The following is a 21,069-nucleotide window of genomic DNA, read 5'->3' as shown; positions in this document are numbered from 1 at the left end:
TCATTTTATTGAATACATAAAAAATTAAATCGATCCGATAACTATAACTTATTCAATTTATCGTGCTCTTAATCAAAAAAAAAAATTATACTTTAAAAAAAATAATAAATTAAATAAGTTACAACTATCAAATTGACTTAATTTTTTTTTATTATAAATGAAATATATAAAGTATCTGGTAAAATAAAAAAATTTAAATTATTAAAACAGAACCGTAATAATCTCATTACCCAAACAGACAGAAAGAGATCCTCCTATTAATTAATTGGTTGATTAGCAAGTTGTAAAATTCTCTGTTTCCCTTTCCTACTCGTTTTTGAAAGCTTTTCTCACTCAACCTCTATTTTACATATATATATAGAGAGGTGGTAAAGCGTTGTCTCTGCTACTTTTGAGCGGTTGAGATTCGGGGTTTTTCATTCACCTCTGTTTTTTTATCAACCAACCATCAATCCTTCAATCCCCACCTTCTAAATTTGATTACTCTATACGAGTTTGAATTTTAATTGTTTGGAAAGAAAGAAAGAAGCCATGTTTGTAATTCCATCATCATCATCATCATCATCAATTGAAGAAGAAAAACAAGAAAAGATCGTCGTCGGCGTCGGAGGAGGTGGGATTGAATCTCTGCCGGTGGAGTTGTTGGTTGAAGTTCTAGCTATGGTTGCCTCCTCTTCCTTCACCGACCTCTTCAATTCCAAATTATGGTTAGTATCAATCAATATATTGGTAAATGATGATATTTTGTAAGTTTAAAATGTCATCAATTTTATATTCAACTGTATTGTTTCTGCCGTTTTTGTATGACTTCAAAGGGTAGACTATTTATTAAAAGTTTCATTTTATAAATTCTTTTAAGTTACAGATTTAAGAATATGGAGAAAAATATGTGATTTAAATGTAAACCTTACTATATAAAAGTTGTGAATCTTGAAGACATACTATTTTTTTTTTTTTTTTTATAAATATTTTCCTTTGTCTAAATTGTTAAGCTCTAGTACAATAATAATTAGTCTCGCATATAACGAATAAATATTGATCGAAAAAATGAAAAAATTATTGCATGTTGGCATATGATATTTTTCACCAATTATAAATACTTAATTTTATCTTAAAAATATCGACATAAATATAATAAAAATTTTATTGTCTTAAGTCAATGAGAAGAGCTCATGACAATATTTTCCTTGCATGCAAAAATTGCTCACGACAAACAACGATAAATATCGAGAATAGGGTTAACACCAAGAATTCATAACACACACACACAAAAAAAAAAAAAAAAATCAAGAAAAATAATAATGTGTAGTTCAAAATTATTCATAGTGTAAGTCTCATAGCACATGTGTTGAACATGAACCATAAATTATGGAATGTTTGGGAACAAAATATTTTTATCAAAAAATTACTAGAAGTTAACAAATTATTTTTTTTTTACACGTTTATTTATTTATTTATTTTTTTTATAAAAATTGAAAGGTCACCTAAAAATGCCGAGTGAGATTAGGTACATTCTTTGTTTTTCACTAACTTATAATCATTTAGTTATATGTGATATCTATTTCATTATCTTGGTTCTAACCTGTATTTAACGAAGTAATGTAATGACAATTGCAGAGAATTTCTAGGAGTCATTTACTAATATACTAATTAATATCATATCATTTATTAATATACTAAAATTACTAGAAGTTAACAAATTATTTTATCATTTATTAATATACTAATTGATATCATATCATTTATTAATATATCAAAAATTACTAGAAGTTAACAAATTATTTTATCTATTTTTTGATATGATATGATATCAATTAGTATATTAATAAATGATAAAATAATTTGTTAACTTCTAGTAATTTTAGCATATTAATAAATGATATGATATCAATTAGTATATTAATAAATGACTCCTAGAAATTCTCTGCAACTGTCATTACATTACTTTGTCAAATACATTAGCAATTAGTATATTTAATCTATTAATATATCAATTAGTATATTAATAAATGATATAATATAATTTTAGACGTTAACAAATCACTATATCATAATTTTAGGAGTCATTTATTAATATACTAATTAATATCATATCATTTATTAATATATCAAAAATTACTAGAAGTTAACAAATTATTTTATCTATGTTTTTACACGTTTTTTTTTTTTTAATTTATAAAAAACTAAAAGGTCACCTAGAAAATGCACAATGAGATTAGGTACATTCTTTGTTTTGTCACTAACTTAAATAATATTTGAATAAAAAAAAACTAACTTATAATCATATAGTTATATGTGATATCTATTTCATTATCTTGGTTCTAACTCGTATTTAACTAAGTAATGTAATGACAGTTGCAAAGAATTTCTAGGAGTCGCAGAGGAGAATTACATACTACAACACGTGTCAATAGAGAAATTCCCAGTGATTCGTCAATGGCTGAAACGTGAAGAAGTGAGTTTGTTCTTAAATCGGTGCATACAAAGTGGAAACCCAGAAGCATTGTACAGACAAGGAATGGTACTCTTTCCTAACCTACTCTTCTCCTCACATGTTTTCATGTTATATTATTGAATAATACTATATTCACTGATTGATATATCAATTAGTATGTTAATAAATGATATGATGTAAGACGTTTTAGATATTTATAATATGTATAATAAGTGATATCATAATTTTAAAATAATAATATTATTAGGTTGCTTACCTTAGAATTAATGCTCTTGCTCCTCTCTGTTTCATTCATGACCCCCCAAGCTGTTCTAGTCTAACTTACACGTGATTGCTATGTGATTCCATTCCATGATCACCTCCAATATTATATGATATGTTAGGCTATCTTGGTTTTATAAATTTGAGAATGAATTTGAAAAGAAAAAAAAAAATTATACGAAATGTATTTATATTTTATTCATATTTTACTTATATGTTTTCTTTCTCTCACCAAATTGATAAACCCAACGTAGTTTTAGTGGGAAATTTTTTTGATGATTTGATTATTAGAATATATGTGAAGAAAGAGTCTTACATTAAATAAAAAAATTTAAATTAATATAAATTTCAGACAAGATTTGTTGGCTCATAATGTTATGCTTGTGGATTTTAAAATTTTTCTTCAAAGAACTAGACTGGTGTTGTTATGTCGTGGTGAGCCCCTCAATTTCCGTACAATTAGTATCAGATAACTTTTGATTAAAAACTATGAACAATTATTTATTGAAAGAGTAAATAATATAATATAAAAAAAATGTGACAAAACTTCAATATATATTTAGTTGTCATTGTTGACTAATCTTTGCGTGAATCTTTCACTCAAGCAATGAGATATATATATATATATATATATATATATTTTTTTTTTTTTTTTGGTTCTAAGATATTTCATGCCACAAGTCATTACATAATTTGGTTGCTTAAATATGTATCTCTTACAAATGTTTTGGGTATCTCATACTTCAATGGAAAGCTACATGGGGACAAAACGACATATACTTCTCTTTCTTAGGTACACGTACATATACTCCTTTGTTTTACTGAATATAAAATAACGAATATAATATTTTGTGAGATTTAATCAGGATATATAATGAATAAGATATAGATATTGGATAATATATTCTACCATTCATGTTTATTGACTTGATATATAATATTGGATATATCTCATCTATGTTTGTTTTACAAAATGAATTGTAGAATATAGTAAGGAATTTCTAAAATTGCCCTCATAACATTATGTTAATATCCATCTTGCCCTTATGCCGATCAATGGCCACTGCCACAGATTTGGAAAGAATACACTTCATAACTAATGCTAATATATACAGATCAAATATTCATATTAAATCCAACAATTTCTTCCCCTGAAAAAAATTATATTATATTAACGCTAATCTGATAATAAAAATAAAATAAAATAACCCATTTTAAACAAGTATTTTGATTCTAAAAACAACAGCTTTTTGTAAACAATCATATTTTTTTAGGTGAAGAGTCTTATTTTGTATATATATATATATATTTGGTTTATGTAAATAAAAAAAAAATTAAACTCTTCACCTAAACAAACAAATGTCTCAAACCATTCATCTAGAACATCAACCAACCATAAAAATGAAAAAGTAAATAAAAACTCTGAGAAATAATTTTTTTTTGTCATATATATACAATCATATCAGATCTATCATTATTTATAAAAAAAAATAATAAATAAATCATTTTTGTTTGTTTATAGAGGCTTCATTGATTTCCAGATCAGCAACATATAAAACAAAAAACATTGAAAATGAAGGATTATTCAGATATAACAAAAAGCATTTATAAAAAAAATATAAAGAAAAATGGAAAGCGTTTAGAAGGGTAAGTAGATAAGAAGGGTAAATTTGACTTTTTAATTCTTATCCCATCCTATAGGATATGATATAACAAGGGGAGGTGATATTTTATATCTACCAATTTGGGGATATATAATTCCATGGTATATTATATACTCTCTAAAAAAAATTACAAATAAAAAAATATTTGAATCCCATAATACATGATATCCAATCCAACCATTTGTTTATATCCTAAGAGCAAACAGGGCCAAGTTGCAAAGTGTTATCATTGAGTTTCCATTTGTCTTCCAGTCAACCTACACATTACATAATTAAATTATAAAAAAATATTAAACATATACAAGTTAACATAGCAAATATAAAGTTCAACTAGAAAAAATAAAAAATAAAAATGTACAGGTCAACATATATAATGGTCCACTTCTACTGAAAAAAAATGTGAGATACTAAGAAATAAAAATATTTCTTAGGGCCTTATGGATCCTGTCAAGCTATCATGTATATTATTGACACTTTTTTATGATTAAATTATGAGTATCTAGAATAATTTTTTATATTGAAAAATGATTCAAATAATATATTAGACTCTATCTCTATATAATAGAAAGTAGTTATGTGCCAGTCTATTTTGAATTGGCCGTTCAACTTAAAAATCACCAATTTTTTACATATTTTAAGTTGTGAAAAGAAAACAAACATTCATATATGTAACAAAAAATTAGAAAATTAGATTGTTCAGAAATTTATTCATAATATTAAATTCAATTATGTATAGTTAGCCTCACATTTGAAATAAAATCATCCGATATTTTTTTTAACATCTCGTTTGTGTTTAATTGCTGCAATTGTAAAATTATAGGTGGAATACTTCAGCCACATGAGAATGGAATCAGGACTAGAGCATTTGAAGAGAGCAGCAGAGAAAGGACACGTGGAGGCCTCATACGTGTACGGTATGATCCTCCTCTCTAGGGGTGGGCAATCAACAAAACAAGGCCTAAAGCTTCTAAATGCCATGAACAATACTTGTTCAAATTCAAAGAGCTTGAGAATCCAAGAGTGCAGAGAAAGAATCAAAGCCATTATTCACACAATGTGGATCAACAATCATATGGTTAGCCAACAAACAAATTTCTGTTGTCATGGAAAAACTCGAAGCATCAGAGTGAGAGAGACATGGAGAGGCCGCGAAGAAGAGGATGACAACATGAGTTGTGAAGCTTGTAAATGGGATAAAGAAGTCAACTTGTTCTGTAACATGTTAATGGGTAGGAGTGTTTAGATTATTAATAAAAGTTGTGCTATATAAATACAGAAATCAAATATAGGTCTCTTTTGGTAACTAGGTTAAAAGTCAGTTTATTGATTTTTTAACTTTATTCTAAAGCCTATTTTGGACAGTAACCCTGTCCAAAATAGGCCTTGGAATAAAGATAGATGGACATAGTACAACATATAGACAAAAATCAACACTGTTAGAAGTGGGAGAAACATGGAGGAGAGGCCGGGAAGAACAAGATGACAACATAAGTTGTCAAGGTTGTAAATGAAATGAAGAAGTCAAACTTGCTTTGCAATGTTACTTCCTAAGATTGTTTAGATCATTTTATTTATTAATTAATTATGATTATGGTATGTTCAACTCTATGGCTTCAATGGGACACCATTTTTTTTTTTTTAATTACCATGAGATTTGTCATGAAAGATTGCTAAATTTATATTCCTTAGATATTCATAGACCTATATGTTAACTTAGTGATCGAACTCAGTGAGTTGAAAGGATCATTTTTTTATCCAAAATTCAAATGGCTGTTATTAATTTTCTTTAATTGACAATGATTTAAAAAAAAAAAAAATTGATGATGAAATTGAATTTCAAACATTTCCTTTCATAAGCATAACCGATTGTATTATAAAAAAAATGGAAGAAATATATATATATATATATATATTTTGAACTCCAAAAAAAAAGACTCATGGAATATCATAATATTCGTGGATTCTGGTTCCGGAGTAACTAATTGCTAGTTATATTTAATTCAACCCATAGGAAAAAACTCATCACCGAGGCACCCAATTGACATTCTTATGCACTACAAAAGAGACTAAGCTTTGATCAGATTACAATACAAAGTCCCAGAGAGAGAGCGTGCCTCCCAGGATTCAAACCTGACTCACCCTGGTGAAAACGCAATGTGTTATCCATTTGATGGTGGAAGAATTATATGTTGTATGACTGATTGTCCTAGTAGACAAAAATGGGAGAATTATATTGACATGGTGTCAATAAAATATATTTTCCAACAAAAAATATTACAAATATTAGTAATTAATATTATAAATATTTTTATTAATTTATAATTTTTTTCCGTCTAATACCATTGTCAAGTAATTATCCTAACAAAAATTAAGTTTCATACAAAATGACTAATTTAAATATCCGTATTGGACATGACATTGATGTTAATAATATTTGAAGGGGATTAAGGTTAAAGAGGTGATTAGAGAGGCAAAACTATGATAATGGTCCAATAATGGTGGAAATGGTTGGAGAATGAGTAACAACAACTATCTGGGAGTTGGAGAGTGTGTAGTTGGGTGAGGGTGAAGCAAGTGGCTCAAGAAGAAATATATGGTAGTACCAAAATGGGCAGTATCTCCCCCAAATCCCCAAAATTCCTCTTTTGAACCTTGGGAAATGGGTCCTATTCATAGGTTTTCCTTGGTACCAAGAGGACACCAAGTGGCCAAATAGAGAGAGGACATGTGTCCCAGAGGATCACATAGAATATTCTGCCTTGAGCCACCAGGTTGAAGGTGCCACGTGTCTCTCTGCATGTACTGTGTACTATCTGTTTGCCTCTGCAACTACCTTTTTAAGCCTTAGCAAGTGCAGTTGCAGCGGGAGTGTTTGCCTCTGCACTTGCCTTCTCAACCTGAACCTTAGTAAGTGCACTTGCAGTGGTGAACCTTGCCGCTACACTTGCCTTCTTAGTTCTATTTGGCCAGTAAAGGCATTCTCCGGACTTTATTAGTCTGCTATCGACTATGTTCGTTCTCACCTCAACGAAGCCTTCACCGTTAGCCACCTAATCACAAACTCCCTAGCTTCCCAGGGCGAAGGCCACAGCCAAGCTTGCTATCAGCCATGCTGTGCCTTAGTACCAAGCCTAAGGGGGTTTCCTTAGTCCTTCATGTGTGACTAAGGTAGGTTCGTGACTTGAGTAATGGAAATGGAGTCCTTTATGCTTGGGCTACCCTGCTCCCATCTTTGTGGGATCGCCGCGGTAAATTGGTATATATGAGCCTGCTATCCGTTCCAACCAGTAAGTCTTGAGGCCTGCTATCAGTGCCAAATTAAATGAACTTTGGGACCTGCTGTCAGCCCTATGCTAGTAATGTCTTGGGGCTTACTATCAGCGCCAAGCATTAGCCTCTACTTGCAGAAGGGAAGCTTTTCCCAAAGGCTGCTATCACCTTGGCGGGATGTTTCCTCCGCAAGTTGGTTGTCGCGGCTATATTTGCTGCGGCAGTCATTTCCCGTGGCAAGTTCAAATGACAAGATTGACAATATTAGAAACAGTGGCGCCAACAAAATGCCTTCGCAACTTGGGAGCTGCAAGTACTGTCTCTGCAACTTAGTTGCTTCAATTTTCTCCTTCCCTCAGTAACTCCAGATGATTATGGTACCGATATTACTTAGAATGGCGACGTTGGGGCAAAGTGCCTCCGCAACTTGGCCATCACAAGTGTTGCCTCTGCAACTTAGTTGCGTCGGCTTTTTCTTTTCCTCAGCAACTTTGGATGGTGGCGGAACCGAAGTTATTAGAAACGGTGGCGCTGAGGCAAAGTGCCTCAGTAACTTTCCCGCTGCATGTGTTACCTCGGGTCTTTAAGCATAGGGTTCTGTAGACACCCCATTTTTGACCGTCCTCAAGACTTGGACGTCACCATTTGAACGCTGGGTGATCATCCATGTTTGTGTTCATTTTGAGTTCCCGGAGGCCTCGGCCGCGCGCCTTGCCTCAGGATCTCTTAACTTGCCTGTTCTGTGCTTGGTTTTGCACCAAGGACTTGTGTTTTGTGCTTCTGAGGGTGGGAAGAGGCTTGTTAGCCATCCCTGAAACCCACCGGCCGTGGCATGATGCCACCGGCCTTATTTTTTTTCTACCGACCAAATATTTGGTCGGTCGGCACTTCTGCTAGGTGTATCGGCCTTTTTGTGTGGTCGGCCGACCATTCATTTGGCCGATTGACTCCTTTTCTGGCCGATACCTCATTTTTGCCTTTTTCAGGCATGGTGCATGCCAGCTGTGCTAGTTGGAGTGCACGGACTTGTCCTCCATACACGTGTATGGAGGATTTGCCCCTTTTGCACCCTTTTGCTCAAGCTTCTTGGAGAAGCTTGCACCCTTTGCTCAAGCTTCTTGAGGAAGCTTGACCCTTTGCCTTAGCTTCCTCAGGAAGCTTAGACCCTTCGCCTTAGCTTCTCTTAGAAGCTTGACCCCTTGACCCTTTTGTATTAGCTTCCCTTAGAAGCTTAGCCCTTTGTCTTCCTCTATAAAAGGAAGCCTTCCTTCTCCTTTGAAGAGATTCAGTAAATCAGAGTTATATAGCATATATACACCACTCTCTCTCTATATCTCCCTCTCTCTCTTCATTTGTGTGTGTGAGAGGGCCTAAAAGGGTGTTTTGTTCTTAGTTTTGCACTAAGGCACCCAGTATTACACCATACTTGGGTTATTGGGGTCTTGAGAGTTTGTTCTTGGAGTTTTCAGTTGATTTTGATCAGAAGAAGAGGCCTGAGGTTGCTGTTCTTCAAGTGTTCTTCAAGGGTGAGCATAGCTACTTTATATTCCCCATTCTTGCCCTAGCTTTTAACCCACTTTGCATTCTGTTTTGAGCTTTGTGTATAACTGATAAAAACTCTAATTTTTCATGCTTAAGATGTTTCATTAAGGCCACTTTGGTGTTGGGGGTCGACCTCCCCCTCTTTGACCTTGTTTGGCCCCTTTTTGTGCCTTTTTTGTTGAGGCTTTGTAACTTTCATGTATTGGCTTTCTCACCACTGAAAGCCAGAGGATTTTCAATGGTGAAGAAGAGGTTTTGAAGTCTTGCATAAGGGAGGGACACCCCTCTCCCTTTGTGTCTCATTTGTTCATGTTTTTGGCTCATAAGGGTAGCATGCATGCTTAGTTTTGTTTGGTCTTGTTTCAGAGGTTATTTGGAGTTTATTTAGCATGTTTTACCTCTGTTCTATGTTGGTTTATTGACCCCTTACATGCATAATATACTTGCCTTGTATTCCTCTATTTTGCCTAAAAATGCATCTTGCCTTTAGACCTCCATGCTTGCATGTTCTAGCTTGACTTCATGAAGCTTTTGGTCATATTTCATCATGCTTAAGGTTTGTTGGGTGCTGATTTGATCATGTTTTCCATGTTTGGTATAGCCTCTTTGCATTTTGGCTTCCGAGCCTTAAGTGTGTGAGTCATTAGCTTGCATTACCTAGGCCATTTCAGTGATTTGGAATCACTTATTATGCCATTTCAGTCCATGTTTTATGCTTACATGCTTGCATTTGCTACCCTTTCGATGCCTTGAAGAGATGTGATCTTATGCTCCATGTTAGGGCCTTGGTGTATGCCTATGTGTTTGAGGCTTTGGGCTGCCATATCAGTGGGTTTTGGGGTGCATTTGGATGTATTATAACTTTGTTTTTCATCACATAATCCATGCCATGTTTGGTTGGGGTGGGTGTAGAGCAATGCTCCCTTTCGTGGCTTTGAATGCCCTTTGTTTTGGGCCCATTTCTTGGCATGTTTTGACCATGTTCCATGCATGTCCTAGTCTTATTTTGGTCTGCCCTAAGTCTATTTTTAGTCATCTTGGCCTTGTGGGACTTGGTTGATATGGCCTTAGTTCAAGCATCTTGACTAGCTTTGGACCTTAAGCCCTTTAGCATGCTTTATTCACCTTAGGTGCATGATTTGGTAGCATTATTGACATGATTTCAGAGCTTGTTGTATTGCCACATCCTCATGTTTACTCCATCTTGCTCATGCTTGAATGTTGTGCATAGTGGTCTAGCTTATGGTCCAATGTTGTGTGTGTATCCACCTCCCCTTTTGGCCCCTTAAATTGGGTGTTTTGGCCACTGTTTTGGGGCATGGCTGAGGCCTCCCATTTCAGTTTAAGTCCATCCTTGTACATAGTTGCGTGCTTTGACATGTTGCATTACTTTGGTTTCATGCTTGCATTGTCTCATCTTTGCACGTTTGCATGTTGTTTAGCTAGTTGCATTCCATATCCTAGCTTGCACGATAGGTTGCATTACATTGTATCTTGCATGTTTGGCACATTGCACTTGGCATGTTTGTTACCTTAGCCTCATATTGCATGCTTGAGACATGTTGCATACTTGAGTCACATTGCATACTTGCATTACATTTTTCTTGGTTTGGGGTGTCAAACCAAGCATGAGGAATGAGGGGCGTTCGTACTCAAAGTGACGTAACGCGCCTCAATCCTCAGTCACCGATGTCCTTGATCTCAACATGATAGGGCGTGTAGCACTCATGTGTTTTGTTGCATTCATTCACATTGAAATGCATACTTGACTTCTTGGCCCATCACGCATTGAAATGCGCGATTGGTGGTCCGAGGGTCGAGTACCAAACTCCCTTGAGCCCATAGCATGATAGGGAGAGTGGCTATGCACACATTGCTTTGAAAATTCCATACCATGCACTGTCTGTCCTCTGCTGCTGTCAAAACAGGGCCCTGCAGGAAGAATGGCCGGCCGACCACTTTTGGTGCCGACCGACCATCAGTGTCCCGCCGGTGGTTCAATATTTGGTCGATAAGCCTATTCCCATGGCCGGTGGATTTGAATTGTGGCCGGTGATATTCCATAACACTCAGGGAGTGATTCAGAAGGATTCTGGAAACTTTCATAAATTTTAGAGGAGCAGGGCAGTGTAAACAGAGGCAACAATGGCATGGTACTGGGTTTCAAGGCGAGGCGAACTGAGCACGCATCATCCCATCATTCTGAGGTGGGGCTGCGGCCACTTTCCTTCTGTATTTAATTTGTTAATTAATTAGAAGCTTTGCAATATTTAATTAGCTAGAGTAGTTAATTATTTGTTTAATTTGTATTATTCTTTTGGTCCCTCCGGGCGAGGGCAATTCTGTAATAAGTGTGCGTGAGTGTGTGTATGTCTTCCAGCCCCACGTCTTTCTCCCTTTTATTTACTAGCTTATGATGGTTAGATTACGGCATGTTTTATTTAGCATACTTATGCTTCGTATGTTTGCATCATTCATCTGTATTGCATGCACCGGGCTCGACACATCATACTAACTGCATTTGTATCTCAATTCCAAGTTGAATACGTGTTAGCTGTAGCATCATCATATGCCATCTTAGAATAGCCGAGCCTATTGTAGTTGCATCTTGCATGCGTTGCATTAGCCATCTTAACATGAACTAGGATCATGCATTTGATTATTAATTAGTTTCTGTTTTGGCTTAGAGTACTAGGTAAGCATTTACGCTTTAGTATCCTTGCATGTGTGTGAGTGTTGCCGTGATAGTATGCTTACCATGAGGCTACGTGCTTATGTGATATATCTGCCTGAATGCTTGTGGGTGAAGGTCAGATTATGTGAATTGGAATAATGCATTGACTGTGAGTTTTAAGCCCACTAGATAGTGGCAAAATCATGTTTTCTAAGCTCACCCGAGGGTGGCAAAATCTGTATTTTTAGCCTACTTGCGAGTAGCAAACTGCTTTAAAAAAAAACAAACATGAAATGTTTTGTTCCAATTAAGGCGATCCAGTCTATACTTGTATGTTGTGCGCGTCACATAGTAATTCTAGGCTAATAACCGGAATAAGAGTGCATAATATTTTCAAAAATCGATATCATTGTTAGTAGAGGCCGATCTCTGATCGAGCGAGCGGGGGTGCTCATGAAGTGACCTTCCCCAATCGTATCCAAGTTCCTGAGCCGAGGCAACTTTGGTGATGACGGACACGTGGCCTTAGGCAAACGAGTCAGGGTTTCCTAAATTCCCCCAAAAATAAAATATTTAGGTGGCGACTCTGAATCTGGCAAAGCAGTCCATGTTTGGCACTTCTTTCTCAAAAATCTATTTTTCAAAACGATTTGCCGGATTTGGACTCTTTGGTGATTTATCAATGTCACATCGCACATTGTGAGATCAGATTAAGAACCGTGACAATTTGAGTCCTGAACTGTAGCGAGCCCAAATGAACGAAAACGGGATTCCATCCCAGGGCGTTCGGGGGATGTCTACAGGTTCCAAACCCTTTTTCTACACTACCTCAAGCCCGAAAATCCATCTCCTCTCACTCCAGACCATTTTCCAATGCCCCACAAACATTTCCTTCGCTAAACCCTCCTAGTTTACAACACTTTGAACCGATTGAAAAACAATTTCAGTGTTTGTTTCTTCATTTCCACCACTTGAGGTTTGTTTCCCTTGAGTTACCCTTGAGTTCGGTGCCCTTTTCCGAGCTTTGACCTTTTCTTCCATTTTTCCTCTCTTAGAGTTGACTTTTGTTGTCTTTTGGCATTCTCTACCCATTTTCTACATTTTCGACCATTTTCTCATCTTTCCTCGAGATGGCGGATGACGCCCCACACAACGGAGCTCCTCCGGAGATAGAGATGAATGATCCAGAGTTCGAGCCATTACCGCTCAGCACTCATCCTTTTGATCTGACAACGTACCATCCTAAGATGCACGTGCTACCTCCCAATAGCATTCGTCAGTTCAGGGGGTTTGCACGAGGCGCACCTGAGGACCTCCTACTGTGTGAGCCAGAGTCACATCTAATCCATGGCTCCTCCGAGGTATACACTTTATTCTCACATTTTCCGCAATGCACTTTGCATTTCTTACATAGTTCTCACTGTTTTTCACTTGTTCATGCCAAACACACTCTTGCACTGTATTTCTTACACTGGCTTGCATGTACTTGTCCTGATCACAGGGGGATTCACGCGTTATCCGGGATACGGGACCACCTCTGCGAGGGAGTGGTACATGGAGCTCCCCGACCCTGTTCGCCACATCATTGACGAGGCCAGCTTCAGCGCATTCTGCATGGGCATCTTACGCCTCATTGCGAGCAGACCTCTACTGGGTGCTTTAGTAGAGAGGTGATGGGATACCACCGATTCCTTTCACTTCTCTACTGCAGAGGAGATGACGATGACTGCCTTCGACTTCTCTATGCTCACTGCCATAGAGGTGGGGGGTCATCCGATTCCTTATGACACAGACATGGGCGAATGGGAGACCACTCAGATTTACCTACTGGGGACTCACCTGCCTATCTCCCGATCAGGGTTGGTCCGATACTGCTGGTTTGTAGACTACTACAGAGGGACAGAGCTGATGACCAGAGAGGAGACAGAGCACTATGCCCGAGGTTTCTTGATGTTCCTGTTCGGCACTACCCTGTTCGCCGACCTGGCAAACACCATCGGGCTATACCTTCTGAGTGCCTTGGTGGACCTGTCCCGTATCCGGCTCTATGATTGGGGTGGCGCTGGCTTGGCCACCTTGTACGGGTACATGAGCTCTACCTCCCACCGGAGCGGACATCTGATAGGAGGCTACTAGAGGGCCTAGGAGGTACACTTTACTTTTCTGTTTTGCATTTTCCATCATGCTTTCTGCTTTGCACTTTCTGTACACTACTCACACTGTATATTGTACACACACAATCTGCTTTCTGCTTTGCATATTCTGTCGTGCTTTCTGCTTTGCACTTTCTATACACCGCACACACTGTATACTGTACAAACTGCACATTGCATTTTCTGGACATGGCGCACATGTTCTGTTTTTTGCATTACTTGTACTTACTGTTGTCCTTTCACTTTCTGCAGCTATGAGTGTGTGCCTACTTTCCGAGACTTGCCCCAGAGCTAGTGTTGGAGATGCCGCCTGTTGTACTATACTTACATCGATATGACGGGAGGTGCCAGCGGAGATCCCGGGAGTCTTTCTCCTTCGTCCATGGATACTTCGAAACCGTGGCCGCGACTGAGGTAACTCAAAATTCACTTTTATCTTCCTTTTTTCTTGATTCTGACTCACATCGCAAAATCTAACAATAGCTAACAACCTGCACACTTTCTGTTTACAGATTACTTGGCAGCCCCGGGTGACGATGCCCGAGGGGGTCAGAGACCAGTTCACTGGTGCTTGAGAGGCTTCATGCTTCTGGATTCTGCTCAAGGGCCCAGTTTGTCAGGCATGGCTCTTAGGGAAGCGATTTTTGCGCCAGACCATTGGCTTACCCGAGCTGGTAGTTCCTATGCCACCTCCGACATACATGAGAGCGACAGAGAGATATACTTTCTAGGAGATGATCGATTTCACCAGAGACTGGGACGCCGACTTCTTCTGAGTCGATGATGATTACACTGCTTTCATCCAGACATACTTTATGCCACCTTTGACTGGCGCTCGCAGAGGTAAGAGAGTGAAGGCTCCAGCTACGGGAGAGAGAGACGGAGGGGCCAGGGCATCCGGGACCCGTGGCAGGAGAGGTTCTCAGACGAGGCAGAGGGCGGGATGGCCAGAGCTGCCTACTACAATGACTTGTTGGCGAACCACAGGAGAGGCTTACTAGATTCCCATTGAGCCTGCACCAGCTAGTCACGAGCTTGTCGGAGTTCGAGGCCCGACTCCGGTATGTACTATACTTTAAATTTTGCACATTCAATTCATTTTAGTTATGCTTTATAGACTACTGATCATCTCAACACATTTATAGGCATCTATAGAGTACACCGGGTAGGCTCTCGAGCTAGCGGCTTCTCTGATGGAGATAGTATAGACAAGCATGAACCAGTTCAGCATCTACGGTATTCCGGTAAGTTTCTTCAGCTTACATTTCATGGCATCAAACCTTCTGCTGACACATTAGCATTTCAAAGTGCAATCTGCTCCATACTGCACGGATACGATACACTACATTCATACACTGAATTCAAACACTGCATCCATACACCGCTCACGACACATCATCTTTTTTATCTGATATACACCACGATTGATATATTTAACAAACTGTCCTTGTCAGATCCCAGCCACTTCGGACATTCCAGCGGGAGCTGCAGCGAGACCATCTATACCTCCTCGGGCAATAGGGAGAGGGAGACGAGGGGCTCCAGTGCACAGCCGAGGTAGAGCCAGATGTACTCGTGACGAGAGCGGCCCATCAGTGCCTGTCTCGGATGATGACAAGACAAATGAGGATGAGGAGCCAGCGAGTCCCTGATCAGAGCCATCTGAGGGTGCAGACGACGGCACCGACTCGGTTCTGAGGGTAGTGGCGATGCTGAGGAGAGGAGCGGAGGCAACTCTGGTTCAGGCTCCGGCTCAGATTCGGACAGTGGCGCTAATGGAGATAGTGCCGAGTCCATGCCTAGGAAGAGGACGAAGAAGGCCTATCGATCTTGAGGTGGTTGGCACTGATTTAGTTATTTTCTTGCTTACTTTCTTTTTGCTACTAGTATTAGCACATTGTACAATTTTCTTTTCTTAAAAACTTTGTACCCTTTTGTCAAAAGAAACCATGATTGGAATGAAAAATCAGCTTTTTGATGAAACATGTTGCGTTTTACATTATGAGCATCGCATTGCACCATTTTACACAAAAACGGGATTTGATGGAAATTGGATGTTGTACATTGTATTGGCAATTCCTTATTCAGGTAGTGAATCGACCAACACATAATAAACAAAGTAAAACGACTCAATACAATAACTCAAGCAACAACTTGATAAACAAAACGACAACTCGATAAGCAAAAACAATAACTCAATAAACAAATCGAAACAACATATAAAGCGACTCAACAAAACTCTTAAAACAAGGCGGCAAAGCACACCAAGAGCAGAACAAAACATAGGTTCTCGGCATTCCCAACACATGGATGGACCAGAGGGCAAAATAGAAGGCCAGAGGCCATAAACAGAGGCTGCCAGCCGCCAGAAATGGCTATCGACCACTAGTAGTAGCCGGTCGGCTACAAAAGGTGGTCGGTCGGCCACCAGTGCAGGGAACCTCCAGATTGCTGCCACCTGTCTTCCACTCAACACCTTATCTTCTACAAAAGCCCTAGCTTCACATTTTCTTCGTTTCAGCTCTATTTTTGCCACAAATGGAGCCATTCTTCACCAAAAAACTCTCAAATTGGATTGCAACTCTGGATGGCTCGGAAAAAGTGAATTTCTGGGGTTTTGGGATAAATGCTCTATTCTCGCTAAGTCGTACCCTGCTGTATTTTCCATTCTTTCACAACGCGACTAGATGTTGGAACTTAGTTCCTCATGTTTTCAGCTTTAGGGGACAAGAGATGTGCCCCATAATTGAAGAATTCCAAGTTCTGATGGAATGCCGACGCGACGAGGAAATTTTGCCCCAGTCCCATTTTGGTCACATCCAAGCTCTAGGGAGGATGTGCGAACTCACTTTACACGATGCCCGATCTTTAGTTCACAATGGAGAGTTGGACATTCCCAGTCTCATTCATCAATTTTCTGATGCCGACAATCGCGGCGACCGTCTTTGGCAAGGTTTTCGGCAACATGCCCTTTGTTTGTGCATGTTGGCTCATTTTCTACTTGCCCCTGGCTTCGGAGGGTCTAGCATTCACTTGATCGAAGTAACCCAAGGCTTGAAAGAGGGCAATAGCTGCATTGGCTTAACACTAGCCGAGACTTTGATAGGCTTGGATGCTTTCCACCGGCAAGAGACAACCAAGTTCGCAGGGAGTCCACTACTTTTGCAAGTAATGTTTCCTACCCTACCTCACATGTATTTCTTATATCACTCGAACCCTCAGGCTCCGTTTTTCTCTCAAAATCCTTTTTCACTTTTTCTCTCCATATCACCTCTCTATTCTTTAATCTCTCTTATTTTTCATCCCTCCCCAGATATGGCTCATGGACAGGTTGAAGGTATTGGACTCTTGCCCTGCATACTCAGCACACGGCTATTTCTTTCACCAACGGCTAATTGATTTCCCAAACAAGGGGTGGTAGTGCCACAGGATGTGCAACAGGTCCACTGTTGACATTGTTTGGCATTGCCCCTGGTTTGATCTGCCTGAGATGAGCTACAGCATGGCCCGGCAGCCCGACATTTAGTTAATTGGCTTGACACACTATGTCTTCTATTTTCCATTCCGGTTAAGGCATCAGTTCGGACACAACCAGATTTGCCCAAAAGAGGGGACAGAGTACCCTGCTTCATTTCCAATCCGAGGTTCACAACTAGCTCGATATCCCATTGCATGGAGGACAAGAGAACTTCTGGCTCCCGCTCCCAATTTCAATTGCGCCTTTTTGGCGAATGCATAGCCTGGCTTGAAGATGAGGTGCAAACCAGGCCTACTTTAGAATCTGAAGCTTCCACAAGCTTGGGGAGGGGACGCAGGAACACTTGACTCATCAATGCCCCAAGTTTATTGCTTTGATCTATACTTTCAAGTTTTCCTTTTCAACGTAATAAAATAAAAGCAACTTTGATTTGCATCAAGAGGTAGAGAACTCTGTATTGAAATCAATGAATTGAAGGTTGTGGGCACTGAAAGCTTTCCTTGTGGTCCAAAAATGGTCTAAGTTGTAAAAGACTAATTTGATTTTCAAAACCATTTCCAATAAGGATCGTAACTGGACACACTTGGAATCTATCCTCGAGATGCGCAACCCCGAATCCAGCAATGGAAAATTGCCCCTTGTTAGAATAGCACTGCCTTGTACTGTAACCAGCCCTCAGGGTGAAGATCACAACCGAACTGTTGAATGCAGAAAAGACAAAGATAGCCTAACCAAACACATAGACACAATTGATTTGGAGGTGTTTATGGATAGACTTTAGAATGAAGTTGCCTACATATCCCAAAGATGGGAATCAAGCCTTACGTAGTTCGGTTCGGGTTCACTCGGGTATTAACACTCTCCTTTTGCGCTCTAACTTTTGCTAAGGCCGCCCTTTTTGGGTTTTCAACCTTGCGAGCTCAGTTTTTCTTATTTCCAATTTTGTGCTCTAACTTTTGCCTAGGTCGCCCTTCTGGGTTTTCGGCCTAGCGAGCCTCTCAAGGGTAGTATTTCTTCAACTTGTCCATGTTGATTGGTTGGGAGAATTCAAGGCCAGCTAGGTCCATAAGGATGACAACTCCACTTGACCAGATTGATCTGATGATGTAAGGGCCAGTCCAATTAGGTCTGAACTTGTCCCTAGGGTCATGGATGGGAGCTGGGTTGTCTTTGAGCACCAAATCCACTTCTTTTAGATTCCGAGACTTAACTTTCTTGTTAAAAGCCCTGGCAATCCTACGTTGATAACCTTGAACATGGTACAGTCCTTTCAGCCTTCTCTCGTCGAACAACATTAGTTCCTTGAACCTGCTCTGCTACCAATCTGCTTCTACTATCTGGCACTCAGCCATAACCCGCAGCGATTAACCTGAACTTCAATCGGCAGAACGACTTCCATCCCATAAACGAAGGAATACGGAGTTGCCCCAGTAGACGTTCGAATTGATGTTTTATAGCCCCAAAGAGCAAATGGCAACTTGTCTGGCCAGTCCCTGTAAGTTTCCACCATCTTCTACAAGATGTGCTTGATATTCTTGTTGGCAGCCTCAACAGCTCTATTGGTTTGTGCCTGATGTGTGGATGACTTACGAAAAGCCACGTTGTATTTCTCTAACAAGTCGATCATTTCTTTCTTGATGTGGGAACCGTTTTCCGAGATGATCTCATTCGGGACCTCATAGCGATAGATGATATTATTCCTAATGAATTTGGCGACATGCGACGCTTTCAGCACTGCATAGGATTGGGCCTCGACCAACTTTGTAAAGTAGTCTATTGCCACCAGGATATACTTATGCCCATTCGAGCCTTTTGGCGTAACTACCCCAATGACATCAATTCCCCAGACTGAAAAAGGCCACGGAGAAGTCATGTTGTACAGCATCGACGGTGGCATATTCATGCGATTTGCATGAATTTGGCATTTGTGACATCGCCGAACAAAACTGATACAATCCTCCTCTATGGTTGACCGATAGTAGCCCTGCCTGAGAATCTTTCGAGCTAGCATTACTCTGCTTATGTGTGATCCACACTCTCTGCCATGGATGGCCTTCATTAGGCGCTTTGACTCTTCTGCATCAAAGCATAGCTTGTGCATTCCCAGATGGCCTCGTTTGTACTACTTACCTTCGCAGATGATAAACTAAGTAGCCATTCATTGTATTGCCCTCTTATCTTTGGCATTTGCCCCTAGTGGATAAGCTTCTTTTTCCAAGAAGTTCCAGATATCATAACACCAGGGGTTTTGATCTTATACCTCATCTATCGCGGCGATCAACTCGTAGGCTGGCGTGTATCTCTGTTCAATGATGGTCGGACGCATCCGAACTCCAAAAGGGATGTCTATCATAGAAGATATAGTTGATAAAGCGTCAGCGAACCTGTTATTCTCTCTTAACAGATGCGTGAAGGTTAACTTCACAAACCTGGGAATCAGAACGTCCATGGTTAACTTATTAAACTTGCAGAATGGCCTTATCTGGGAATAAGTACTCTACTGCTTCGTCCCCTTCCACTAGGTGATCTGCTAGGAACTCTGCTACTGCTTTTCCCTTGACAGACTTGCGCGTCACATACTTCAAGTCGAATTCGGAGAGAAAAAGCAACCAACGGGCTAGCCTACCCGTAAGCACTGGTTTCTCGAAGAGATATTTGATGGGATCTAATTTTGAAACCAGAATTACAGAGTGAGCTAACAGGTAGTGCCTCAACTTCCTGGTGGCCCATACCAAAGCTAAACAAGCCTTTTCCAGTAGCATATAGCGGGTCTCATATTCCAGCATCTTCTTGCTCAGGTAATAGATGGCTTTCTTCACTCTATTTTCAGATTCTTACGCAAGCATGCAGCCCATCGTTGTATCGGTTACTGATAGATACAAAATCAACGGCTTCCCCGGCTCTGGTAGCGACAACACGGGTGGGTTTTGTAGATACTGCTTGATCTGCTCAAAAGCAACTTGGCATCGATGATCCCATTGGAATTTCTTTCTTTTCTTTAGGAGACCAAATAGTGGTTCACAAGTCAAGGTTAATTTTGCAATAAACCGTCTTATGAATTACAGTCTACCCAGAAAGCCTCGCACCTCCTTTTCAGTCCTTGGTGGTGGCATTTCTAAGATGGCCTTGATTTTGGAATGTTCAACCTCGATGCCCCTCTATGTAATCAAGAGCCCCAACATTTTCCCTACTGTCATATTGAACGTACACTTTTGTGGATTTAGCCTCAATCTGTACTCCCTGATCCGTTGAAAGAATTTCTTCAAGGTGGTGTAGTGGCCCCCTTTTTCCTTGGACTTGACAATCATGTCGTCCATGTACACCTCAACCTCTTTATGGATCATATCGTGCAAGATAGTGGTTGCAGCCCGTTGATAAGTAGCCCTAGCATTCTTAAGCCCAAACGGCATCACCCTATAGCAATAGGTTCCCCACAGCGTGGTGAAGGCAGTCTTCTCTCTGTCTTTGGGTGCCATCAAGATCTGGTTATACCCGGAAAATCCATCCATAAAGGAGAGCAACGCATGCCCTGCAGTGAAGTCCACCAGTTCGTCGATATGCGGTAGAGAAAA

General features: G+C 39.4%; 1 protein-coding gene across 1 annotated transcript; it reads left to right on the top strand.

The window, feature by feature from the left end:
* The first annotated feature begins 285 nt into the window (after positions 1–285).
* On the top strand, positions 286–5,983 carry LOC114258725 (putative F-box protein At1g67623). The gene is made up of 3 exons (XM_082896640.1): positions 286–707; positions 2,356–2,521; positions 5,201–5,983. Exons 1-3 carry the CDS (start codon positions 532–534, stop codon positions 5,621–5,623), a joined length of 765 nt encoding a protein of 254 aa, XP_082752766.1. The 5' UTR covers positions 286–531; the 3' UTR covers positions 5,624–5,983.
* Positions 5,984–21,069: the final 15,086 nt, after the last annotated feature.

This window comes from Camellia sinensis, chromosome 12 (assembly GCF_055761805.1).
Source record: "Camellia sinensis isolate YWXY chromosome 12, ASM5576180v1, whole genome shotgun sequence".
NCBI lineage: Eukaryota > Viridiplantae > Streptophyta > Magnoliopsida > Ericales > Theaceae > Camellia > Camellia sinensis.
Note: the sequence above shows the minus strand (reverse complement) of the source record. Positions and strands in the feature narration are given on the sequence as shown.

Excerpts from the sequence above, each read along its gene's own strand:
- LOC114258725 (XM_082896640.1), top strand. The coding sequence starts at position 532 with ATGTTTGTAATTCCATCATCATCATCATCATCATCAATTGAAGAAGAA. Across the intron at positions 708-2,355 it reads CTCTTCAATTCCAAATTATG|TTGCAAAGAATTTCTAGGAG; the intron begins GTTAGTATCAAT and ends ATGTAATGACAG. Across the intron at positions 2,522-5,200 it reads CATTGTACAGACAAGGAATG|GTGGAATACTTCAGCCACAT; the intron begins GTACTCTTTCCT and ends GTAAAATTATAG.